The 27,598-nt window shown below is 45.6% G+C and overlaps 1 protein-coding gene across 1 annotated transcript in view; it reads left to right on the forward strand.

Moving 5' to 3' along the window:
- The window catches only part of NRDC (nardilysin convertase), an 86,155-nt gene that overhangs the window by 13,076 nt on the left and 45,481 nt on the right, over nt 1–27,598 (forward strand). The window contains exons 2-11 of the mRNA XM_088458306.1: nt 1,226–1,469; nt 2,051–2,132; nt 5,890–6,043; nt 7,186–7,259; nt 10,271–10,366; nt 14,672–14,794; nt 14,914–14,971; nt 15,200–15,273; nt 16,989–17,058; nt 19,312–19,389. Of these exons, the coding sequence (XP_088314432.1) occupies nt 1,226–1,469; nt 2,051–2,132; nt 5,890–6,043; nt 7,186–7,259; nt 10,271–10,366; nt 14,672–14,794; nt 14,914–14,971; nt 15,200–15,273; nt 16,989–17,058; nt 19,312–19,389 (1,053 nt within the window). The remainder of the gene's footprint in view (nt 1–1,225; nt 1,470–2,050; nt 2,133–5,889; nt 6,044–7,185; nt 7,260–10,270; nt 10,367–14,671; nt 14,795–14,913; nt 14,972–15,199; nt 15,274–16,988; nt 17,059–19,311; nt 19,390–27,598) is intronic.

Consider the following 27,598-nt stretch of genomic DNA (forward strand, 5'->3'; position numbering starts at 1 on the left):
TAAAATGCACAATCATTAGACACGGGCCCTACCCTAGTAGTTCTCAGTCTCGCTTTGTATATTCAAGAGTATCCCTGCGAGCGGTGTTGCAGAGGTAGCATGGCGCATGCGCGGTCGACCGATAATCGCTGAACTGTGCGAACATCGGAATAGAGTACACCTCTGAATGAGGCTCTTAGCTGTTATTTATGCAACTTAGTATTAAACGATTAGTGATGACGTATTACTGGTTGGATTTCTAGTCCTGTGTTTTATATTATATAACACACAGCAAAAAAACCCCAACAACTTTATTTCAATTAATTTGCACAAAACTACAGCTAACGGAACCAGGTTGGTCCCAAGGTTTTTGTGGGAGATTGGGTACTATGCAATGTGCCACACGTCTTTGTAGAATATGATAACCCAACATGACTAATTTTCCTGCAAACCTGTTTGGGGCTTGAGGGAAAATTAGCGATGTTACTGTTTTGATGGCGTTTCATTCCCATCGCTTACAATGTAATCTCCCCTATATAATTTAGTGAGGATGAAGTTACCATGTACCTGACTTTTTGCGCATTTAATCCACATTTGTGCACTTAGGGGCCGATTCAGACCAGGACGTTCGCTTGCTATGGGCAATTGTTGCCTGTCTTTGCACACGTCAATTTGCGCATGCGCGAGTCACTCACTGCGCTCGGGAATCATGCGCTCGTAGTACACAGACTGGACGCTACTTTGAGTGACTTGACAGTGCCGTTTGTGGGTGGTAACGGGAAGGTGCTTGTGAACGGGGGGTGGTAGTGCGAACGCAGGCGTGTCTGGGCGTCAAAATGGCGTTTAATGGGCGTCCATAGCATGGAAGCGTCATTGTACACGTCACGTTGTATTTCAGCTTGCAGTGATCGCAGTGCTTGCGGCGGGGTAGACCTGCAAGCGCTGCATGCAGGTCCGATGGTTATCGATGTTACTGATCATACACTTCCTGGAGATGACGTGTACTAAGAAAGAAAAGTGGGCGTCTTTACATCGGCGTGAGCTCACTCTGCCGTCGCTCTCTAAGACATAGAAGGCTTCCTTACGCCAGACGGTGCGATCGCGGAATTTGCATACCCAGCCCCTTTTGGATACGAGCGATTGCGGCTTAGCGTCCGGGTCTGAATCGGCCCCTTTGTTCCACCAGAGTAAGGTTAACATTCGCCTTAATTATTTTTTCCTTATCCTTTCCTCTATATCACTGCAGGTTTATTCAGCTAGAGAATGGTCTTAGAGCCCTGCTCATCTCTGATATGACCTCACCGGGTGTCACTGTCCCTGAATCCTCGGATGCGGAAGACAACGATGATGAGCAGTGGGAGACTGAGGATGACAGTGAGGATGAGAGTGAGGATGATGATGAAGATGATGAAGAAGAAGAAGATGATGATGAACAGAAAGAGTCAGACAGCCTGTATACAAGACAGAAGAAGGGCTGCACTGAAAAGCTGGTACTGTGAACAGTAATGATGACAGCTGCAGGCGGTTGATAGTCTACAGTATATTCTGTTTGCCTAGAATAAAATATTTACCTTAGGCTCCATGGAAAATAGCTTAAGGAGTTTTCCCTGCCAAGTGGTGGTTATATGTATGATATTTTTAAAATGATGTCAGTATGTCACATGATTCAAGAACAGATATTATGCCTTTATACTGTTAGAACTACTTAGGAATCTTAATCTAAAGTGGACATATCCTTTGCGGAATACTTTAATATATGGAAAACCTTTGAGATGGGCGATCAGGCAATTAATGGGTAAGCAAATACACCAATATAACTAGTAAGCATGAAAAGAAAAATTGCATCTGCATACACTCGAATACCCCAAGTAGATCCAATAACAGAGGATAACACAAGATGAGGAAGTAACAGGTCATCAGTAGTGATATCTAGCAGAGGCCATTCCAACAAAACAATACCCCTGCACTAATATAGTGTCTTATTTGCAGGGACTCAATGTCTCTGTGTTCTAGTGTTTCTGCCTTCAGCATCTTTAGTCTGCTCAGTGCTTTCTTCTTGCTTTATCTACAGTCTGCAGCTGCTCTTTGTATTGGCGTTGGAAGTTTCAGCGATCCCGAGGACCTGCCAGGATTAGCACACTTCTTGGAGCACAGTGAGTCTCACGTGTGTTAGATATCTAGTATACAATTCACACACTCCATACTGGTGGTTACCAATATTCATGAGAATGGACAATGGATCGGCTCTGCGCACTGGATCTTTGTGGGTGGTTCGGGTAGTGCTGCAGTAAGCTACAGGTCGCCCTGACCTGGGGGTATAGTATAGGTAAAAAAGTAACTATAAGGTTTACTGACTGCGCTCTTCCCTTGGTGGATTGGTTTTTGTTGTTATACAGGAAACTAATGTGTGAGATGCTGGATGTCTCTATACCTGCGTTAATCAGACATTGATATGAGACCTATTGTTAGCTGGAAAACCTTTAATGTAATATCTATTTGCATCAACAACATAAATGTAGTACTTATAGAACACCAGTGGGTCCTATGTGATGAGCTTAATTCTTATACAGTGTAAGCAAATGGTCAATGTTACAGTCACTGAAATGCTGATTGTGCTGTGACACGTAGCCTAGTGTCTTAGCGTATAATCAGTGTCGTGGTTGGGGGGGGGGGGTTTTGCGTCAACACCTGTGGGGTGTCGATGTCTCTTCCTGCATGCAGTACTTTAAAGATAGTACCTTAAGTTCTCGTTGGAGAGTTGCGTCCCGTCTCTCTTGGAGTTGTAGGTGCACTTCTTCATCCTGGTGTTGGGACCTTTGGGTTGATCGGGTTTCTGTGGCTCAAGTGGCTGTCTTCTCCTACCATGGGACACCTCCTCCGGTGTGCCTTTTTCTGGTTTTCCGTAGAGTTGTCCGTCTGGGGAGGTGCCTGGCTCTGGAGGTCGTTGCTCCCTTTGGACCGTTTCAGCCTTTCATTACATCCCCAGAGGAAGGCTGAACAGCCGAAACGCTTTGGGACACGACCCCCACACCCCTAACCCCCAACCAATACATCCAGCAAAACAAGCACGGATAGCGATTAGCCGCGGTCACGTGAACACGACTTCCCGGCAGCCGCAGTCACGTGAAAAAGACCCGGAAGTGAACAGAAGGAGGACGGGTGGCAGCAGTGCTCAGGCCGGAGGAAGAAGACTCGCAGCGGACCCACCAAACGGTCCAAAGGTAGCAACGACCTCCAGAGCCAGGCACTTCCCCAGACGGACAACTCCACGGAAAACCAGAAGGCGGCACACCGGAGGAGGTGTCCCATGGTAGGAGAAGACAGCCATTTGAGCCACAGAAACCCGATCAACCCAAAGGTCCCCAACACCAGGACGAAGAAGTGCACCTACAACTCCAAGAGAAACGGGACGCCGCTCTCCAACGAGAACTTAAGGTACTATCTTTAAAGTACTGCATGCAGGAAGAAACATTGACACCTCACAGGTGTTGACGCAAACCCCCCCCCCCCCCCACCCACGACACTGATTACACGCTAAGACACTAGGCTACGTGTCACAGCACAATCAGCATTTCAGTGACTGTAACATTGACCATTTCCTTACACTGTATAAGAATTAAGCTCATCACATAGGACCCACTGGTGTTCTATAAGTACTACATTTATGTTGTTGAGGCAAATCAATATTACATTAAAGGCTTTCCAGCTAACAATAGGTCTCATATCAATGTCTGATTAACGCAGGTATAGAGACATCCAGCATCTCACACATTAGTTTCCTGTATAACAACAAAAACCAATCCACCAAGGAAAGAGCGCAGCCCATAAACCTTATGGTTACTTTTTACCAATATTCATGAGAAAGCAGCCATTGTAATATACACTATTACAGTGCATTACAATTCCGTTCTGGGCCTAAAAATTTGCTATCCCCCTGCCAGTTGCTTCAACTTGAGACCTAGCGCAGAGGGCTGACCGTAACGTAAAAACAGGCTCACTTAACTGCAAATAGCGCTTCTGGTGCCATTCCTGGTATCTGTTGGAGGCACGGGTAGCTTGGCGACTGCCTGCAGTGGCAGTGACTGGTTCAGACCACTGGCGTTTTATCGCACAGCAGTTGGCAGGAGGGCAGTTGGCAGGAGGAGGTACCTTCTGCGGCACCATCACTGGCTACTGTCTGACATCCCACAATCACCCCTGCTGTTGCGATGCTGGTGATGGTAAAAAAACCCTGATAAGTGTGAAAACAGAAAGGGACCAGCTATGTTGGGTATAGAAGGTGAGGAGCTTAATACATGTCTGTATTTTATGATAATATTTAATTGGTGAAATGTTACTCTGCTGAATATCTGTGACTGCATGCTGAGGTTCTGTCACACGCTTTACTAACCAGTCCTAGTTTAAACTACTGCTTGGGCTCCATGCTCCATGATCTGTTGGTTTCCTAACTAAATAATATCCTTGTTCTGTTAAAGGATACGTATGAGGGCTCTGAATAATATGCTCCTCATCACCGGCATAAACCAACGGGTTGGGAACAGGATGCCGGCGCTCAGGATCTCAAGCAGCCCGACAGGATTATGGTACCGACACTTGTCAGTCAGTATCCTAACCCTCCCCATCTCCCTAACCGTCCCTCCCCCCCCAAGTACCAGAACTTAACCCCCCCCTAGTGCCTAAACCTTACCTCTCTCCTCCCCCTCCCTGCTCCCTAACCTAACCCTTCCCCCTTAGTGCCTAACCTTACCCCCACTACTTCCCATCGGGATGCTGGGGGTCGGGATTCTGACAGGTGTCAGTATTCCGGCGACGACATTATAGCCGCTGGTATCCTGACTGTTTGGATTGTAACTACCTCCCTAAAACAACATAGATAGATTGATCCTTTAATTAAGTAGGCTGTCTGACTCTGTAGTTTGTTTATTTTTTGGTTAACCTTTTATTTGTAGGTTAGTTCATAATATACAGCTGTGTCCTCATACATCTAGCTTCAATACACCATGTGCCACAAGACACCTGGCGTGAGTGGGCCAGCTGGTCCCGCGCATCTCTGCTTGCGCCAAGTGTTTTTCCGCCCCAAAAATGCATCTTAGTCGCAATGTAATGCCACTAGGAATCTACACTGATTAATTTGACATGCGACACTTGTATATAGTAAATGATGGAACTTGGCGTGGAAAAAACATTGAATATATGTGTGCGACTGTGTCTGTATACAAAGCACAACGGAACTTGGCGTGGAAAAAAGCCTTCTGTTTAAGTAGGCAGTAACTAAATAAAACACACTAGAAAACGGACAGCTGTCTAGGACTATTTGATTTTAATCATAGGGCCTGATTAATTACCGATTGTAACAGCGATTACGCACACAATCGACCCATTGTTGCATTCTGCATGTGTATGCACCGCAGTGCAGGCACCGGGACTGCGATCACTGACTACGCAGACCCATCGCAGAGTGATTGACAGGAAGTGCCGTTTGTGGGAGGTGGTCAGCGAAACGCAGGCGTGCCAGAGCATTTGAACACGTTTGCAGGGGCGTGCATTAATTATTCACTGTGATGCAATGAGTAAAGTCAGACCTTGTGCAAGTGTGTGTGAGGCTACGATGGTACTCGATGTTACCGATGGTTTTGCAGTCTTGCTAAGGATTACGGATGTGTGTAAGGTAAAGTGGGCGTCCTTATGTAGTGCTGCGACGGCATAGTGATCGCATTGGATTAGCATACTATCGCAGTGAGACTGCTTGTGTAATCGCTATTGCAATCGCAGATGCAATCTTTAATGAATCATGCCCATAGTTGTGACTGTTATTTACCCCTTTTTACATCTGGGTCTGCAAGTTCTTTGGGTAGCAGAGGATACAAAACAGAGCTCCGCAAATATATACATTTTCTTGTTTTATCTCAGTGGTATTTATGGGCAGTGAAAAATACCCAGATGAGAATGGCTTTGATGCTTTCCTTAAAAAGCACGGGGGTAGTGACAACGCCTCTACAGACTCTGAACGCACCATATTCCAGTTTGATGTACAAAGAAAATATTTCAAGGAGGCTTTGGACCGGTAAGTTAACTAATACGTTCTATCAGGGGTTCTATCGGGGTTCTCTACAGACTTTGGTGTAAACCCTATGGATCCAGGAGTGCGGGCACTTTACATCTAGAACGTGTTTGTAGCTCCTCTCCAACGTTACCGCCTGCAGCGACCTCCATATTAGTTGAAGCTCCCTGGAGTGTAGCGACTTTTTATGCAGCAGCTGGACAACATTAGTTTTATTTTATTTCAGTTTTCTAAAATGTTTTACTTGATTTTCTCAATTCATTTTGAATGTAGAACTTGAGGCTTTTATCAGCCAACCAGCACTTTATGGTAATATTGAATTTGTGTGTGCCTGTTGACATGTTTGGTGTTTTGTAATGTTTGCAAATGATTAATTAACCTAACCAAATGATTAATTAATTAACCTAATCCTCCTCCTAGTGCCTAACTGTCCCCTCCGGCAGCCTAACCATAAAGCTCCCCAAATGCTTAACCCCGTAACCTTAAAAATTTTAAAAAACCCAAACAAAATAAATCACGTTTCAACCTTTTTGTGTGTCGACCATTGATGTGTTGACCATTTGTACCTGTCAACCTTTTGCCAGTCGACCTATACATTGCCGACCTTTTGTCTGTCGACCCTTCATCCGGATACCGCTAAACATGATGGTAATTCCAATATTGCGGTGTCTGCCTTCAGAGATCCCCGTAATGCTTGTTGGCATTTTACTTGTTGACAAGCACACTACATATACTATTAAAAGTGCTATCTGTTGCTGTTACCTACAAGTGAGTACAGTATGCTTAACAGGGCCGTAGCTAGGGTAGTGCGGCCGGTGCCATCGCACAGGCACCACAGGTCAGGGGGCGCTATTTGGGCCTGTATAATTTCTGTTTATTATCATTCTCACTTGTAGCTTCCTCTTATTTCATCCCCAGCATCTCCTGGCTCCCCCTATCTCTTCCCTGGCACTTCCCCATGAGTACATTCCCCTTTTTTGTGTGCATCATGTCCCTTTGAAAAATGAGGGGGGCCAATGAGGGGGGCCAATGCTCTTTCTGGCACAGGGCACCAAAAAGTCTAGCTACGGCTCTGATGCTTAATGATCCACAACAACCATAAGGTGTAATATTTCAAAGTTACCATTGATCCATTGTTTCCCCAGATGGGCGCAGTTCTTTATCTCTCCGCTGATGGTCCGTGACGCAGTAGATCGGGAAGTACAGGCTGTGGACAGTGGTAAGGGTGATATGTATCTCATACATGTATGGCCATTTATGTATTTGTTTCGTCTCCATATAATCACACTTATTTCCTCTTTCGTCCTATTTGGGGAACACTTCCAACACTCTGGGATTAGAGAGGAGGGTGGAGGAGTAGGCACTAAATAGTTAACCTATTGGGTCTGCAACTCACCCCCTCTATAATCTTTCCCATCTGCTGCAGTGACTCAGTTTTTACATTTAGTGTCTGCGGGAGAGGCACAACGATTTGGAGCTAGGAGAGTTCTTTTTGTTATCCTTTAGGTTGCCTGAATCCCTTTCTGGGCTTTATAGAGGAGCCGGCATTATGGTAGCGCTGGCAACCGACGTCTATAACTTCCCAGCCAGGCCCCGGCAGAGGGTCACCAGACACCTGCAAGTGCTCTGGGACCCTATGTATACATAAGTGGAGTCCCTTATTAGCAACTATCTTCGAGCCGTAACACGAGTGTCGCGGCTTCAATGATTTGCCACCACAGCCTGTAAAGGTAGCACTGGGTGGCTGTGGGGAGGAGCGCTTATTTCAGCACAGTCACCAGGAGCAGCGCTGGGCTGGCGGGTGACAGAGAAGGTAATACCACAGACCGGGACCTGCTCCTCAGGCTTTGGCTCTCGCATAATTCCAGAAAGAGTGCAGCTGTTTGCTGGCTCCCGGGCACAATTTTTCTTTTTTTTTCTTTTCATTATTATTATTTTTTAATGTTAACATTTGGTGCCGTTTTTTGTTTAAAATTTGGCCCTGTTTCTATGACGCTGCCAACTTGTTCACTCTGTCCTGGTTAGATGCATTAGGCACTAGGAGGGACTGTCGGGGTTAGGCGCCAAGGGGAGGGTTAGGATTATGGTCAAGATCAGGGCTATAAAAAAAAAAAATAAAAAAAAAAAATGTGTCGTCCTTTTGACAATGTCGACTCTTTGTACCTGTTGATCTTCATCCATGTCGACCTTTTGTACCTGTCTACCAGTTGGTATTGATCTTTTGGCTGTCTATCTAAATAGTGTAGATCTTTTAAACCACACCCACAGAAATCCCAGTCACTGACGAACTATCTTATCGGGAAGTTACCACTTAATTCCTGAAAACTGCTTTAGCTTACAATACTCGGCTGCCAGCACAAGTGATCCTGTTATGGCATTAGTAACTGCATGCTATTCATATATACATATGTGTGTGTGTATAAATATTATCTATACTCTTAATGAGGACTGGACAGTACCTATAATAATGTCCAGGTTAGCAAGGTTGTTGTACGTCTCAGAAATGTGGTTTCGGCTCTTTTAACAGGGCTCTATCATATACGAAATACATATAGTGCAGTGTTGGTGCTGCTACCTCACAGCAAACCAAGGTCTTCTTGTTCAGCTCCCACCACAGCCTAACTGGGTAGGTCTGGGGACCCATGTCTGCCAGATGTGCAGCCGTGACAAGCGGGGGAATAAGAAGAGATATATAAATCACGCGTAAATCACCATATATTTAAAGATACCTTTGTCCTGCACCGAAATTAGTAGTAAACTAAGCAGCACACCTAAAAAGGTCTCCTGTTAGTGAGGCCGATAGTTATATGGTTTACAAGGTTAGAAGGGGGCGCTATTTTCTTAAAATTTTAGGTTATATATTAAACTGAAAGATTGGTAATGGATTTTAACCAATTACTTGGTCTTATTGCTCATTTGTCTGTATCAAAGGCCCATACAATTAATACAAATATATTTTATGTACAATTTATTGAAATAGTACTTTTACAGCGTATACAATCATATACAGTTTGGTTATTCGTCATACAATTTTTCACTTTTGCATAAATGAAATTCACCCTTTTAGGAATATGATTTTTCCAGTTGCTTGCTCCAAAATTAATCTTAAAAGACGTAACCCTACGCGTTTCGTCTGACAAGACAGGTTATACAACATACATAAATCTTCTAAAATTCAGGAAATATCAGCAAGGAATGGATCAGTAATTCCCTCAATAAGATCAGGATGACAATGGTCTTTTTATGAATAAAGCACACCTTTTATAGGCCTTAGTGTATACAGGTGATTTGTTAAAATAGCTTAAGGTGGCAAAATAAAACTCAGTGGATACTGCCTAATCCATAGAGACTGTTTTTTTTTTTTTTTTGGCGAATTCGCTGAATTTTACTTTGCCATGAGTTTTATTTTTCCACCTTCTGTTTTGGTCTTAAAGACCTTTTGGCTTTCTCCCCTTTTTTGGGGGTTTTAGGTCAAGAATTCATCGTGAGCTCCCTGGAGTGGTCTGGTGTTCTCTATAGGAGGTCAAGGTTCCACTTTGAGATTGCAGTTAATGTCTGTCTAGGTTGGCTGCACCCTTTTTGGAAGACGTGACTGACTGTGTGGCATGTCTTTTCATGGGTGAGTGGTTGTGTTAATTGATGATTCTACTATTGGTGACTGGGCTGTTTGTGTTTTCTGGCCTTCACAGCTGGGTGCTTTGGTTGGGCAGCTGTGCCGGACGGGTCCTGGTCTCTGTACAGTTTTCTCCACCTTTTTTTTGCCACCAGTTTTTGGCATCCAGTTTTGGGCATGACTCGGCCTGTGCGTGACGTCCCCTTTTGAGCCTTGTTATGGCAGTGTTCCCCAGATAGGACAGAAGAGGATTTTTTTTGTACTCGCTGTAAAATCAATTCCCCCGAGTCCATCTGGGGGACACTGCGTCCCCTCACATGTTGTTTGTGAATTGGTTGTGATGCTGCTTGCTGAGGTCTCCTCTCGACTTTGTTAGATAAATAACTGACTCACTGCAGCAGGTCGGAAGGATTATAGAAGGGGTAAAGGGGGGGAGGGGGAAGGAGTGTTGCATCTCCAATAGTTTAACTATTTAGTGCCTGCATTTCCAGCCTCATCTCTACTCCCACAGTCTTGGCAGTGTTCCCCAGATGCACTCAGAGGAATTAATTTTACAGGGAATACAAAAATAATCCTCTTTTTTTTTTTTTTTTTTAAATTAATTATCCGTATTGCAGAATTTGAGCTCGGTCGTCCATCTGATTCTAATCGCAAGGAAATGCTTTTTGGGAGCTTGGCAAAGCCCGGTCATCCTATGGGCAAGTTTTTCTGGGGTAAGTGTTGTAAACTGTTATGAACCACAGACTAATTTAGCGAAGGTTATGAACATTTGTTGTTGTATAATGGGACATCTATTTGGTTCTAAACCTTACAACAGCTGCTAGTATAATACAAGGTAACAATCGTAATGGTGGGTAATGTTCCCGGTGGAACGAGATAAGTTTCTTGGATACAGAAGGTTAATTAAGCCACACAAACCAGTATCTTGAAAAAAGATATAATTTATTACAACAGATAACAAGATATGGAAGAATAATAGTTACTTAGCTTCGGAATATAGATGGTTACACGATCCAGGAGCCTCCTCTCAGAATAGAGCTGGAACGAACAATATCCTGGCCACCAGCTGCAGTCTCTGGTCCAGGCATAGGGAAGGCCACTGGAAGCTTCTTTGTTCTTCGTTTATATAGTATCCTACTTGTCATACCCATCTAACTCTACTAATATGGGCATAACCCTACTTCAAACTACTTTATTGGTTAACTACTGATAAGGACTTTCTTAAACTTAACGCAAGCATACATCGCAGTAGACAACGCCTAAAGGATTTATGGCCTGTCTGCTTCCACATTCCTGTACCATTTCATGCCTGATACACTTCATGTCTGATACACACATAAGAACCATGAATATAAATGGCTGTCAGTAGCCATTTTGCTATCCCAATACAATCCCCCCTTGGGCTTATGGTGTGGAAGACATGTATATCATATTCTCATAGGAATCTTTCCTCCTAATCGGCATCAATTTAACAGAATCCAGCATGTTACAACATTTCCCTGTAAAAAGAAATATCTTGATCCCAAGATACATACATATTATAATCATGATTCCATAGATGAGCATATGCAGTAAACCAGTGAACCAACCCCCTATTTCTGAACAGGGTTGAACCACTGTAACCAAGTTTCCTCATAAAACTGTTTTAAAGGCTGCACTGCTCTCTTGGTTAGCAAATGATGCAGAATCTGCTTGGTATAACTTGATTCCCATCTGTAAAGAATGTGGTGGGTATCAAACATCCCAATGTACAATTACCAATCCCCATAGGGCAACCATTTGTATGCCTTTCTCCCACAAAGGTAATGCACATCATCTGGAAAAATATATGGAATATTAGCCACCACAGTGTATACATTGGCCAAAAGATCTCTGCTCTTATCAGAATCAAGTGGGGTATCACTACAATTACATGTAATGTTTAACAGAGCCCACCATTCCCTGGCAGTATTAACTAATTGAGCTCCTACATCCCGTATTTAAAATATCTTCCTACCCACCATGCACTCAAACATAAACAATCCCCTTTTATATGTGAATACTCTAATAAAACAGTGAATAAATCAGTTACTTATAAGATAATATCAGTAAAGTAAAACTCAGTTCAGTTCAATGAAATCTTGAAACATTGGTGAGTGTGGATCCAACCAATATAAGGCACAAGTTCAGTCTTGCACAATGCACATAGATGTATGTAATGGTTGTGCTGTCAGATATTGTAACTCGTTTGTCCTCCTGGACCCTCTCTCCTGTATAAGAAATCACTCTCTGGCCATCGTCATCTCAGGCATGCCAGCGCCGTTCTCTCACCTCCAGCGACGATCCAACCAGCAACCTGTTGGCTTAAACAAATATACAGTGTGAGATAAACCATAACAACAAAATAAAATAAGCATTTACTTATCCTGCAGCAATTATCTCTTCTACCTGTCTCTATTCTCTTCCTACTAAACATTTCATCACAACCTTATCATAAGTGTTTGTGTCTGTGCACCAGATATCTTACTTAAAAGTTCAACCTTTTACCACCCTCCGGTTATCAAAATACATATACTGTATACAGCCTGCTCTAAAAACCCCAACATTGTATATATATGTGAACATTCCTGTTTCCTAAGCAACACATTCACTCATTCAATCATACTGATGTCAGTTTTGAGAATGGTATGAAGCATAGAAAACCCAATATACTCCATGTTGTTTCTGTAAAATGGGTGTCTGTCTGCTTGAATCTTCTTGGACATCCCATAATATCAACAAATCAGTCTGCGTCACATCTTCAGGAAAGTCTCTTATCTTGTATCACTCTGCTTAAGACAACTTCACTCTTGAATGACAGTGTTCTGTAGCTGTTCAGTACAACACTCGTCCTCCATCTTCTTGGTGGCAAACGATGAATTCAAATTGCCAGACTTGTACAGTCATTATTTCACAGTATAGGAGGCCTTTATCAGTAGCAAGCAAGGTAGGCCACATTTCCAGCTGTTGGCAAACATAACAGGTTTTGCAAAGTCTCGGACCATGGTTTGGATATAAGGAATCCCTTTGACTTGAGCTTGCTTGAATGCAGCGTCAGCTCGGTCATGGCATAACAGTTCTAACAGCATCAGTGCTGTCTTTGCAGTGAATTGCACACCATGTTCTGTGCTCAGTTCACTTGTGCACACAACATTGAAGCTGTAGGTGTGTGTATCAGCATGTCCCACGTCGATCTTCCAGCTTTGGACAGCAGCACATATAGACTTTGTGTCTAATGTCCATTTCTCAGTGTGAAGACTTACAGGGCATCCAGTCTTGTCAGTGACTTGGAAAACAGTCATAGATGCAATAAGTTCGCTAGCCCCTTCTTCTGTCTGTCGGCTGTCAGCTTGTAAAGATGGCTGCTTTGCTTCAGCAAAGGGCAACAAAAGTCCTGTGTGGGTGCAGATAGCACCATAGTCCATGAACCAATAATGCTCTCTGTCTTGGAAATCTTCCACCACCGTGGAGCTGTGATCATAGATAAATCCAATATGGACAGTTCAAACATTGGTTTAAATTTCACTCGGCCAGCCAGTAGTGCTTTGATCTCCTCAATCAGCATCCCAATACAGGTAATAAGACTTTACAATCCCAGTGTGGGATTATTCTGTGGAAGTGACAGACAACCACACACAATATTTAGATGAAAAGAATGTATACGCCGAGACTTTATCTTATAATAGCAGAGAGAGATATACCCAGTATACAATTAAAGTACAACCATCAGCAAGGTACAAGTAGGAATAGGCAAAATTAAAAGTAAAAAAGATCTGAGGTTAGTGCAGGTAGCAAACAAATGTCATAATAAAATCAAATCACAGCTCAGTAATTCAAGAGCAGAATAATACGACCATATCCTGGATCAGGTAAGCACAACTGAAGCTAAAGCTATGACCGGCTAAAAGGCTCAGTGCTCAATGCCCATTTAATCCTGTGTTTGTAAGCATGTGCTCATTACAAAAAGGCTGCTGCTTTTTAACATTAACTCAATAGAAACCATTCCATAGGGATCATTTAAATGAATAATATTTCTTGCTTCGTTATGGATGGTTTCCTTCCTTCCCTCCCTTCCTTCCTTCCTTCCTTCCTTCCTTCCTTCCTTCCTTCCTTCCTTCCTTCCTTCCTTCCTTCCTTCCTTCCTTCCTTCCTTTCCCTTCCTTCCTTTCCCTTCCTTCCTTTCCCTTCCTTCCTTTCCCTTCCTTCCTTTCCCTTCCTTCCTTTCCCTTCCTTCCTTTCCCTTCCTTCCTTTCCCTTCCTTCCTTTCCCTTCCTTCCTTCCTTCCTTTCCCTTCCTTCCTTCCTTCCTTTCCCTTCCTTCCTTCCTTTTCCTTCCTTCCTTTCCCTTCCTTCCTTCCTTCCTTCCTTCCTTCCTTCCTTCCTTCCTTCCTTCCTTCCTTTCCCTTCCTTCCTTCCTTTCCCTTCCTTCCTTCCTTCCTTCCTTCCTTCCTTTCCCTTCCTTTCCCTTCCTTCCTTCCTTCCTTCCTTCCTTCCTTCCTTCCGTCTTTTGTCATGTAGGGCACCTACTTGTGCTTGATGCCTCTGTACTGAAAGCTGCCAGACCCTCTTTGTTTAGATCAGTGGTTCTCTACCTCGACCCTCAGGACCCCACACAGTACACGATCCCCAGGTCACCCAGCAGGCGCACAGGTGTATTCATTACTCACAGACACATTTTAAAAGATCCACAGGTGGATCTAATTATTTCACTTGTGATTCTGTGAGGAGTTTTAGAAAACATGCACTGTTTGGGGTCCTGAGGACCGAGTTTGAGAACCTATGCTCTAGATGTATGTTACATTGTGCCCATGGTGGAAATACACCTCTGGCTTGGATGCAGTTGATTGTGCTAATACTCTGGAAGTTTCTTTGCAGTTCTTTGTCCTTGGTCATACTGTAATTGTGTACTACTATTTCACACTCCTGTGTTCTGTGCTGGACTATAGCTTCTCACAAGACAATTGCACATAAAGTATATTTAGCATCACAATGTTTCCACAGGAAATGCTCAGACTCTGAAATACAATCCCAAAGAGAAGAATATAGACACCCACGCCCGTCTTCGAGAGTTCTACAGCACTTATTACTCTGCCCACTACATGACGCTGGCTGTACAGTCTAATGGTAAGTGGCACTGGAACCGTTCCCCATAAACCGGCCTTTCCTCAGTAGGACTATATGGACCAAATAGTCCTATTATTATGCGTTTTATAAAATGTATATATATATTTTTTTTTTATCAGAAACCCTGGATAAACTGGAAGAATGGGTCAGGGAGATCTTCTTCAAGATTCCAAATAAGTACGTCCTATAGGAAACACTAGGGTGCCTTGTAATATTTAACGTAGTAGTTTTGTGTTGACTTTATTATATCCAGTTTTTGTATATTTGATTTTTTTTTTTTGTATTCAGTTTTGTTATTATGTTTCACCTAAACAACTAACGTGTTAATATCGGAAATGCTACTCATGATCTAAACATATAACACTGTCTGCAATACTAAATAAATCAACTTTTTTGTCTTTATAGTGAATTGAAAAAACCTGATTTTAGCCACCTGACTGACCCCTTTGACAACCCCAGGTTTAATGCACTTTACAGAGGTATGGGATGCTGAACTATGTGGTTGGTATTGTTAGAGATTCCTCTCCAGTTAACCGTCTAAGGGTGACAACACCTCCAAAGTTGCATCCTTCTTCTAGGCTGTAATGCCTTCTGCTAATGAGCACTTGGAGAAAGCTTTTGAAGCATTGGCTTATCACAGAGTTACAGGATCTCTGTCAAATCTGGCCATGCATGTGAGGGGCAAATCTGAAACATTCACCTGTTATGTGCTTGGGCAGAATAGCTGGATGCACTTGAGCACCATTACCATAATCTAATAATGACTGCATATATGGTCAGATGGGGGTCATTGTTTGACTGGATGGACCATTTGTCCTGATTGACATCTGACATATCCCAATAAGATGTTGATTGGAAGTCTTTTTTAGGTCATACACTCTTTGATTTATGGTACTTAGGACCTCATTCAGAGCCGCTCGCTCTGAATGAGGGCGTCCGCTTCTGTGTAATGAGCCGGCCTCCTGACTGCTCGCTAAGTTGTGGGTTGCCACCCACAGCTTTAGCGAGCGGCCAGGTTGATGGTTGCTATGGTCAAGATCATCGCGACCATCGGGGCTTGCGACGAGACCCTTGTGGTAGGGACTCGTCTGCCGCAAGCCCCAGTGAGCTTTTGGCTCTAATAGAGCAGGAAGCTCACCACTGACATCACTCGTGATGTCAGTGGGGCCCCCCCCAAACAGCAGCCGTTCCTTCGAGAACGCCTCCGTTTGGCCAAACGCCTACAAAACGGTGCGAGCTGTCGATCACCATTGGCAGCCGCCCCTCTTGTAGTGAGCCCCAGAGCGAGAGAATTTCTCTGAACATCGACCCGCTTGCGAGCGCTAGGTGCTTGCGAGCGTGTCTGAATGAGAGCCTTAGGTCCAAATCCACCTATTTGGCAGTTCAAATCACAGCTTGTATTAATGCAGTTTTTTAAAAAAAGAGTGTTGATTGAATTAACAATTCCTATTAAATATGCCAAAAATAGTAATACAATCAACCTTAAAGAGTTTACAGTGGATGCAACAGGCTATGTCTGTGGTCTGTTGTTGTGAAAAGCTTATCAGACATGAATGGGATTAACAGGAGGGTTTGCAGAAGCAAGTTGATTATTTAACAGAAACAAAACAATGGCTCTCTAGTGAATGGTACATTAATCTTCCAGCAGCTTTATAGAAACTAGATTGGTTAGGTCCTGTTTGGATGAAAAAAACATATTGTTTGACCATATTATATGTTATGTTTGTAACTGTCTGTAGGAACTCAAGACAGATGTACGAATTTATTTTAAAGCCAGATCCCTCCATCCAAATCAGCCAGTCTAGAGAGACCAATGTGCTGGATGCCTGGGGGTCTGGCAGATGCTCAGGCCAATATCCATTATTTCACCAGTTCTCACAGCTGATTGGACGGTTGGACAACAAGAACTGTGCACTTCCAGGCTCCTCCTAGCTGGATGAGCAACATTTTACACCACCCTAGTTATGGGAGGGCGATTTTCATGTTGTGTGTTTGCCTCCATTACTCTCTTAAGCAATAGAAATGGTGTTGAAACACTTGCATTTGAAATCACGAAGCTTTTATTGGGATTTATTTTTTAATTGCCCGACTTAATGACATTTATTTAGTTATCTCTGCATGATGTTATGGTTTGATGACTAATCAACACTAAAACTTCTCATCTTGCTTCTGTCATATTGTCTTCTCATTGCAGTTGTCCCTATTAAGAAGGTTCATGCCTTGAATCTAACATGGGCTCTTCCACCCCAGGAAATGTATTACAAGTGAGTCTTTACTTGGTTAGGGAAATTCAGGGTTTTGAGTCCTTAAAGAGATCCCTGTGGCCTGTGTAAAGATACATATTAGAACTATAATTAAACATTTACAGCCATAGAGTATCTTCTATAGTCGGCTTTTTATACAGTACCTTGCAGAAGTATTCACCCCCCCTTGGCTTTTTACCTTTTTTGTTACATTACAATCTGTCTTTTTGTTTTTTTTATCTGAATTTTATTTTATGTGATGGATCTGCACAAAATAGTCTAATTTGGTGAAGTGAAATGAGAAAAATATATATAAAAAAGAATCTTTATAATTAACATTCTGAAAATTGGCATGTGCGTATGTAATCACCCCCTTTTCAATGAAGTCCCCCAAAAGTTCTGGTGCAACCAATCACCTTCAGAAGTCACATAATTAGTGAAATGAAGTCCACCTGTGTGAAATCTAAGTGTCACATGATCTGTCAGTATAAACACACCTTTTCTAAAAGGCCCGAGAGGCTGCAACACCACTAAGCAAGAGGCATCACACCATGAAGACCAAGGAGCTCTCCAAACAAGTCAGGGACAAAGTTGTTGAGAAGTACACTTCTGGGTTGGGTTATTAAAAAAAAAAAAAATATCCGAATCTTTGACGATCCCCCGGAGCACCATCAATTCCATCATCAAATTGAAAGAACTTGGTACCCCAACAAACCTGCCAAGAGAGGGCCGCCCACCAATACTCACAGAACCGGGCAAGGAGGGCATTAATCAGAGAGGCAGCAGAGAGACCAAAGGTAACCCTGAAGGAGCTGCAGAGTTCCACAGCAGAGACTAGTGTATCTGTGCATGTGACCACAATAAGCCGTACACTCCATAGAGCTGGGCTTTATGGAAGAGTGGCCAGAAAAAAGCCATTACTTAGTGATAAAAATAAGAAGACACGATTTGAGTTTGCCAAAAGGCATGTGGGCGACTCCCCATATTTATGGAGGAAGGTGCTCTGGTCAGATGAGACTAAAATTTAATTTTTCAGCCACCAAGGAAAACACTATGTCTGGCGCAAACCCAACACATCCCATCACCCCAAGAACACCATCCCCACAGTGAAACATGGTGGTGGCAGCATCATGCTGTGGGAATGTTTTTCAGCAGGGACTGGGAAACTGATTAGAGTCAAGGGAAAGATGGATGGTGCTAAATACAGGGATATTCTTGAGCAAAACCTGTTTCAGTCTGCCTGTGATTTGAGACTGGGACGGAGGTTCAGCTTCCAGCAGGACAATGACCCGAAGCATACTGCTAAAGCAACACTCGAGTAGTTTAAGGAGAAACATTTAAATGTGTTGGAATGGCCTAGTCAAAGCCCAGATCTCAATCCAAGTGAGAATCTGTGGTCAGACTTGAAGATTGCTGTTCACAAGCGGAAACCATCCAACATGAAGGAGCTGGAGCAGGTTTGCCTTGAGGAATGGGCAAAAATCCCAGGGGCAAGATGTGGCAAGGTCATAGAGACTTATCCAAAGCGACTTGCAGCTGTAATTGCCGCAAAAGGTGGCTCGACAAAGTACTGACTTTAGGGGGTGAAAAGTTATGCACGCTGAAGTTTTCTGTCATGTTGTCCTAAATGTTGTCTGATTCACAATATAAAAAAAAACACAACAGTTGTAGGCATGTTCTGTGAATGAAATGATGCACACCTTCAAACAATCCATTTTAATTCCAGGTTGTGAAGCAACAAAGCATGAAAAATGCAAAGGGGGTGAATACTTTTGCAAGGCACTGTATGTCTGCATAAACATAGCCATTTTCTGGACAGCTGTAACTAGTGGCTGTGTTCAAGAATGCCCCAAACAAAAGCGGCCGTACATCTACCCATGCTACCCATCACTGCCCCCAAATGCCAGCAGCCTGTCAGTCATTCCGTGGCGTTTGGGCCCCTGCAACCGACTGATCTGCACGCCGCGCAAAGTACAGCTCCTGTGCATGCGCAGATCATTAAACATTGGAGATTTACATAAATCTCTGATTGTTGGTCTCAGACATCGGCACACATTAGGATGCCCACACAGCATTTGAGGTAGCTCCTGAGAGCCTCTTACTGCTTATACAAGGTGCCGTCAGTAGGAATGGATGCACACACACATATGTCAGTGCAAATACGTAAGATTGTTTATAGAGAATTACTAGTACATTTTTTGGAGGAGAGCATTCAGTACATTCTATGTCCATTAAACATTTCAACTCATCTAATGTCTTGTGATTTATTTTTAGGGTGAAACCTCTTCACTATATTTCATGGCTAATAGGACATGAGGGCAAAGGCAGTATTCTCTCTCTACTGCGTAAGAAGTAAGTGTAATAGTAGTCCTTTACTGGATGAGTGAGTTGTAGCACTGTGGTTCTTGTACCGGATCAGGCATAAAGAAACAGGAACGTCTGTTTTTTGTGCTCGGTGAAATCAATAAGTGAAGCAGTTTATTCTTTGGGGGACGATTGTTAGCCATGAGGTTACATTGGAAGCTCGCACGCTAATACATCTTGGGATTTCCATGCAGGAAAACCTTGCTTGGCTATTATCACACCCCCCTGAAATTAGAGCAATATATGAGCTAGGTTTTCCCTCCCCTAATTTCCCTCTAAGTGCACATTGCATATCACGCAATGTTTTGACAGAACCTTGGGCTTAATTGCATCTCCCTCTTTATGTGGCAAGTGAATGTTTGCAACCGATGGATGTCTGATGGGTTAGTGAAGCAGAGTAAGGGTGTTAAGTGAAGCACTTGATTGCAGCTAGGGGTTAAGCTGGAAATGTAAGTGGAGAGGGGGGAGCTGGGAAGGGAAGCGCTATTATAGGATTTTATAGAGCAATACTATAAATTATTGTATGGGGTTAGGGTTGATGTGTGAAGCAGTGTATTATTGGAGAAAGGGCTGAAGCTGCTTATTGGGAGTGGTTAAGTGATGCAGTGTATAGTTTTGGGGAGATTAGCTAAGTGGCATTTTATGTGATGAGGAATGTGAAATATTGTACTTAGAGGTGGGGGAGTGTGATGAGGAATGGGACATATTGTACTTGGAGGTGGAGGAGTGTGATGAGGAATGGGACATATTGTACTTGGGGGTGGGGGGGAGTGTGATGAGGAATGGGACATATTGTACTTGGGGGTGGGGGAGTGTGATGAGGAATGAGACATATTGTACTTGGGGGTGGGGGAGTGTGATGCGGAATATTGTACTTGGGGGTGGGGGAGTGTGATGAGGAATGGGACATATTGTACTTGGGGGTGGGGGGGAGTGTGATGAGGAATGGGACATATTGTACTTGGGGGTGGGGGAGTGTGATGAGGAATGAGACATATTGTACTTGGGGGTGGGGGAGTGTGATGCGGAATATTGTACTTGGGGGTGGGGGAGTGTGATGAGGAATGGGACATATTGTACTTGGGGGTGGGGGGAGTGTGATGAAGAATGGGACATATTGTACTTGGGGGTGGGGGAGTGTGATGAGGAATGAGACATATTGTACTTGGTGGTGGGGGAGTGTGATGCGGAATATTGTACTTGGGGGTGGGGGGAGTGTGATGAAGAATGGGACATATTGTACTTGGGGGTGGGGGAGTGTGATGAGGAATGAGACATATTGTACTTGGTGGTGGGGGAGTGTGATGCGGAATATTGTACTTGGGGGTGGGGGGAGTGTGATGAAGAATGGGACATATTGTACTTGGGGGTGGGGGAGTGTGATGAAGAATGGGACATATTGTACTTGGGGGTGGGGGGAGTGTGATGAGGAATGGGACATATTGTACTTGGGGGTGGGGGAGTGTGATGAGGAATGAGACATATTGTACTTGGGGGTGGGGGGAGTGTGATGAGGAATGGGACATATTGTACTTGGGGGTGGGGGGAGTGTGATGAGGAATGGGACATATTGTACTTGGGGGTGGGGGGAGTGTGATGAGGAATGGGACATATTGTACTTGGGGGTGGGGGGAGTGTGATGAGGAATGGGACATATTGTACTTGGGGGTGGGGGGAGTGTGATGAGGAATGGGACATATTGTACTTGGGGGTGGGGGGAGTGTGATGAGGAATGGGACATATTGTACTTGGGGGTGGGGGGAGTGTGATGAGGAATGGGACATATTGTACTTGGGGGTGGGGGGAGTGTGATGAGGAATGGGACATATTGTACTTGGGGGTGGGGGAGTGTGATGAGGAATGAGACATATTGTACTTGGGGGTGGGGGAGTGTGATGCGGAATATTGTACTTGGGGGTGGGGGAGTGTGATGAGGAATGGGACATATTGTACTTGGGGGTGGGGGAGAGTGTGATGAGGAATGGGACATATTGTACTTGGGGGTGGGGGAGTGTGATGAGGAATGAGACATATTGTACTTGGGGGTGGGGGAGTGTGATGCGGAATATTGTACTTGGGGGTGGGGGAGTGTGATGAGGAATGGGACATATTGTACTTGGGGGTGGGGGGAGTGTGATGAAGAATGGGACATATTGTACTTGGGGGTGGGGGAGTGTGATGAGGAATGAGACATATTGTACTTGGTGGTGGGGGAGTGTGATGCGGAATATTGTACTTGGGGGTGGGGGGAGTGTGATGAAGAATGGGACATATTGTACTTGGGGGTGGGGGAGTGTGATGAGGAATGAGACATATTGTACTTGGTGGTGGGGGAGTGTGATGCGGAATATTGTACTTGGGGGTGGGGGGAGTGATGAAGAATGGGACATATTGTACTTGGGGGTGGGGGAGTGTGATGAAGAATGGGACATATTGTACTTGGGGGTGGGGGGAGTGTGATGAGGAATGAGACATATTGTACTTGGGGGTGGGGGGAGTGTGATGAGGAATGGGACATATTGTACTTGGGGGTGGGGGGAGTGTGATGAGGAATGGGACATATTGTACTTGGGGGTGGGGGGAGTGTGATGAGGAATGGGACATATTGTACTTGGGGGTGGGGGGAGTGTGATGAGGAATGGGACATATTGTACTTGGGGGTGGGGGGAGTGTGATGAGGAATGGGACATATTGTACTTGGGGGTGGGGGGAGTGTGATGAGGAATGGGACATATTGTACTTGGGGGTGGGGGGAGTGTGATGAGGAATGGGACATATTGTACTTGGGGGTGGGGGGAGTGTGATGAGGAATGGGACATATTGTACTTGGGGGTGGGGGGAGTGTGATGAGGAATGGGACATATTGTACTTGGGGGTGGGGGGAGTGTGATGAGGAATGGGACATATTGTACTTGGGGGTGGGGGGAGTGTGATGAGGAATGGGACATATTGTACTTGGGGGTGGGGGGAGTGTGATGAGGAATGGGACATATTGTACTTGGGGGTGGGGGGAGTGTGATGAGGAATGGGACATATTGTACTTGGGGGTGGGGGGAGTGTGATGAGGAATGGGACATATTGTACTTGGGGGTGGGGGGAGTGTGATGAGGAATGGGACATATTGTACTTGGGGGTGGGGGGAGTGTGATGAGGAATGGGACATATTGTACTTGGGGGTGGGGGGAGTGTGATGAGGAATGGGACATATTGTACTTGGGGGTGGGGGAGTGTGATGAGGAATGGGACATATTGTACTTGGGGGTGGGGGAGTGTGATGCGGAATATTGTACTTGGGTATGAGGGGATTATGATGAGGAATGGGCCATGTTGTGAGTGTGATGAGGAATGGGACATATTGTACCTGAAGGTGGGGGAGTGTGATGAGGAATGGGACATGTTGTGAGTGTGATGAGGAATGGGACATGTGAGTGTGATGAGGAATGGGACATATTGTACCTGGGGATGAGGGGATTATGATGAGGAATGGGCCATGTTGTGAGTGTGATGATGAAAGCGGCATGTTGTACTGTGGGTGGGGGTGTTAGGCAAAGGGAAGTGGTGTATTGTACTGAGAGAGGATTAGTGAAGATTTGTGTCCTTTTGGGGAAATGACGGGAGTAACATTTCTACTTCAGGGTCCATAGGGGGTCCACAGGGTTGACCTTGGGGTATAGGTTGGGAACCAAATCCGGGCACCACGCAGTTAAAGCTTTTAGCTCCCAGGATGCACTTGGGTCCACTCTCCCTATAACCCCGCCCCCCAGCCAGAGGCACCTCAGTTTAAGTTGGTGCCCGGCCGGAGTTGGGTCACCGTTACTGCAGGGGGGCTGCTTAGCAGCCCCTAAGCTTAAAAGAGTTTTGTTTTATTATTTTTTACTACTCTTCAGAGTGGTAGCATCAGACTGTCCAATGGACGTCTGAGCTGCCGCTCCTACACCCCGCCGGCGCTGCGACGCCAGTACAGATCTGGGGATCGCAGCGGGACCCCAGAGTCTGTACTAGCCGGGCTCTGGAGGAATCCCTGGGCTGCTGCCGGATCGACGGGGACAGGTAAGTCGCGTGGTCACCGCTTGCGGTGATCCACGTGTGAATATGCAGCCTTATGCCTCCGGTCTCTGGGGACAGACCGGAGGCGCTAGCGGTGGCGGCGGGCTCCCCCTCCATGGAGGCATACCCCGCGTGTCCACAGCCCACCAGGGATTATAGCGGCAGCGGGAGCCGGCATCCCGGGGGGTCAATTGCTAGCCAGGGGAGGAAGCCTTCCCTGTCTAGCGGCTCCTCCCCTCAGCTCAGCGCGCCTTTCAATAATACAGTCTGGCGTCGCTGAGCTGCTTCCTCCGCGGGCCACGCTTCTTCTGAGGTCTCCAGTGGCCATTTTCTCTCTGTGGTGCTGCAGAACTCTTAGGATGTCAGTGAGCCCAGTCCCCCTGCGTACCTGGCCATTTTGGGTGAGTGTACACAGCGCTATAGCCTTCCCAGACACTGAATCTGGGCAGTTGAATGTAGCGACATTGTGCAGTATATTATATGTCATGCTTCTGTATGTATATATATTTTTCTGCATTGTATGTGACTTATGCTAGTGCTGACTGTCTGCTTTTTCTCTCACCTGTCAGTGTATATCTATCCCTTTTCTTTATCTGCCCTAATACAGGTGTACCTGGGGTGGTTCTGAGACCTCACATATATATATTTGTTAATATCTGTGAGGTTTGTCACATACTGTTGCGTGCTGCACGTTGCCATATTTTAGATGGAACTGTGAGTTGCATACGCTGATAATGGGTCCCTGCAGCTAATCTTAGCGTCAGTCAGGACCGGTATGGCGCTGCTTAATATTTCCGTCAAGATAGTCAGATATATCTGACCAGGAGATTGCACAAGATACTGCACCCATTATTGCTATCCTGCAAGTCATAGCCTGCAGGAATTAGTGCAGAGGATTTTAACTCAGAAAGGTTTATGTATGCGGCACCATCTGGTGCGGGGCCCCTTGCACGACCCCCTTAAAGGGCGTTGTTTCTCAGGATCCTCTCCTTTGAGGATCGCCGGGCGGGCCCCATTGTCGTCACTCGCTTGGAGTTACTTCACCATACTGCCCTTTTGAACTCGGGGTATCTCGCAATTTCTTGCAATTTACCCCTGTGCAACAGACTGTCGCTCCCCGCCGGGGTTTTTCACAGTACATGAATTACCTCCGATACCACATCGGTCTGTCATTCCCCTTGCAGGGATTACCACAACGGCCACCCTGATGGATGTCGTTTTATACTAAATACTAATTGGCGTGATATACGCCCTGTGGTTACTGACCAGTGGCTCTGCCGTGAACTGGATGGTATATTCGGCTCTTTCCCTCTCACATGGGGGGAGCCGATTTCAAGTATTATTATCCCTGCTTTGGGGCTGGTAGCCAGGTTCATTCTGGATATAGAGAATGTCGATCCTGCACCTGTATCATACATCTCCCGTTTTCTGCCCAAGGGTGGATCTCATAGTGGGAGTCTGGCTGTCCCCAGATACGAGGAGTCACAAAGGCCTCCTGTTTCCCATTCCCTGAGGGTCCTCACAAGTAATGGAAATCCCCTTCTGGGATGGATTTGTATGTTAATCATAGGGTTACAGGCATTAATACGCCTCCCATCCCGGCCTGGACGGATTTTACGGATCCGTAGGTGGTAACTTTGCCTGAAATCAATGTACTCGTTTTCAGGGCCTGTTGCCCGTCCTACCATGGCCATCGCATGGTGATGCTTTTGTGACGTTTTTCCCCTCCAACACGTCTGAGGTTCAAATATCTTTTGCCGCTCACATAAAATATGCAGTGGTCATATGTGGGATTACCTCATGGGATGCCGGTCTTCTAACTTTCAGGGTTTCGGCGGCGTCTGTATCCGCCGCAGTACCCTATGGCTGCGTTATGGGAAAGCAGAGGTGCACACTCCTTCCATGGGGAAGTTCTTGTTTGGTCCTGACCTTGACAAGATCGTTGCATCATTGGCAGTATCACTAATGGGGAGATACCGTCTTTAGCTACTCCCACTACATTCGGACTAACTCTGTTAAGTCTTTTTGTCCTCAGGGTCAGCCTAAAGGCCTGTTTTTTCCTAGGCTGTCGGCCTCCATGGGGGCCACCATATCCAGTACCGAGCAGTCCTGGACTTCCGGACGACCCTGTTTCTACACCTGAGGATATACCCTCAGCCTGACGGGACAGGTCTACATCTGGGGAATTTCCAGAGTGAGGTACTGATTCTCAACGGCCTCTCATTGCTCAGGCAGCCTCCTCACAGGCATTGTTACACGGGCCCTTCTTCAGACCTGATCAGGGCCTTACAATCCCAGAAAGCTATACAGTCTTTGTGGTAAGCAGAGCTATTTCGGCCAACCTCACTATCTCAGTGAGGGACTGGTTGTTCTACTTTCTTTTTGGGGCGGTGACCGACTGGTCCTCCTTTGCCTATACTCTGTCTCAAATCCCTGAATCAGATTCCAACGGTGCCTTGACTCAGGTGGAATCGTCCATGCTCCATCATCCGATGTTTGGAACCTGGGGATTTTATGGTATATCCGAGTATTCAGGATACGTACCTACGGGTACATACAGAGCCCTCTCATCAGCATGGGTTCAGGTTTGCTGTGCCACAGCAACACTTGTAAGTTTCGGGCTCTGCCTTTTGGGGCTGTCCTCAACTCCGCCGGGGTTTACCAGCTTTATGGATTTTCTGACAGTTCACCTGTTCAGTGTATCCGAATGCTCCTTTCTCTGGACGGTCTCCTGCTTTTAGCAGGATCACCAAGGTACTTTACCGCCAGGTCAGGATAACCGGGGCTTCTTCTCGGCACAGATAATTAGTCAACGGAGAAAAAGTCCTCCCTGCATCCCTCACAGGGTTTTCTTCATCTGGGAGCACTGCTGGATTCTCAGAATCTGAGAATTTTTCTGGCGTAAGACAAGATCTCCACTCTTCAACTTCGAGTGTGCGGATATCTACGCAGTCGACATATGTCATTACTCTTTGTGATGCGCGGTCTACCAGAGTGTCTACCTTTTGGTAGGGTGGAATGTGCTCAGTTCCATTCCAGGCCTTGCCATAATTGACTCCCCTCCAGATGGATCGAGTTTTTTCCATCGGATCGCTGTTCGCACGATGATACTTTCTCCGGAGGCGAGTTGGTCTCTGTCCGGGTGGCTATGGCCATCTCGTCCAGGGTGTTCTTTGCTAAAGACAGTGTCTGGTCCGCATTCGTTTCGGGGCAGTTGGACGTCTGTCGCTTCTGCCCTGCCACTTAACTTGTTGATACTTTAAGCTGTCTTGGACTTTCACTCTGGCCTAACCCATTTGTCACGGTAAACCTGAATAGGTTCAGTCCGACAGTGTCACAACAGTGGCTTCCATCTAGGCAACACTGGTAGTTGGGTGGCAATGTTAGGAATGTCACCCATTCTGACATAGTCCAAGGGTCTTCTCCTGGCCAACTCTGCGGTGTTTATTCCCGGAGCTCTCCATTGGGAAGCGGGCTTCCTCAGCCGTCACGGCGTGCATCCCGGGGACTAGTCTCTTCTCCAAGAGAGGTTTCAACTCCTGGTGAGCAGAGGGGGCCTCCCTGAGGGGATTGATCACCATGGCCTTCTGACTCGATCACACATTACCGGTGTTACAGTCCAGCTCTAGGAGTACTGAAGCTACCTTCAGTGACTCTTTGTCAGTGAAGTGGTCCTTCCACTTTGTGTACCTGTGTCCTCCGGTCTCCCTTCTTCCTCGAGGTCTTCGGAAGTTTAATTCGAGACGGAGGGGCTTTCCTTCTGGGGGCTCCAGGTCGTCCCAGACATCACTGGTACTAAGATTTTCGGAGTCTCCTCCTCGATGCTCCGTTCCTACTGCTTCACTATCTGGACCTGTTGTCTCAGGGTCCTTGTTTTTCCCTGGATCTGGTTCGCTTGTCTTTAACTGCGCCCCTACTGTGGTCCTCGGGCTTCCCTGGCTCTGTCTTCATTGAGATGTTTAGAGCAGATAGGCCAGACTTTGCTGGGATCTGCCACGGACTGTGGCATACATAATTCTTATGGTATCGTACCTGTCGATACGATCCTCCGATGTCCAGGATTTCCAGATATTCTGGCATTCCTTCCGGCTGGCTTGGGTTTCACCCTTGGCCTGGCCTTCCTGACAGTGCGGATCTCTACACTGTCGGT

Source organism: Taudactylus pleione, unplaced genomic scaffold, assembly GCF_031769625.1.
Source record: "Taudactylus pleione unplaced genomic scaffold, aTauple2 ptg000824l, whole genome shotgun sequence".
Lineage (NCBI taxonomy): Eukaryota > Metazoa > Chordata > Amphibia > Anura > Myobatrachidae > Taudactylus > Taudactylus pleione.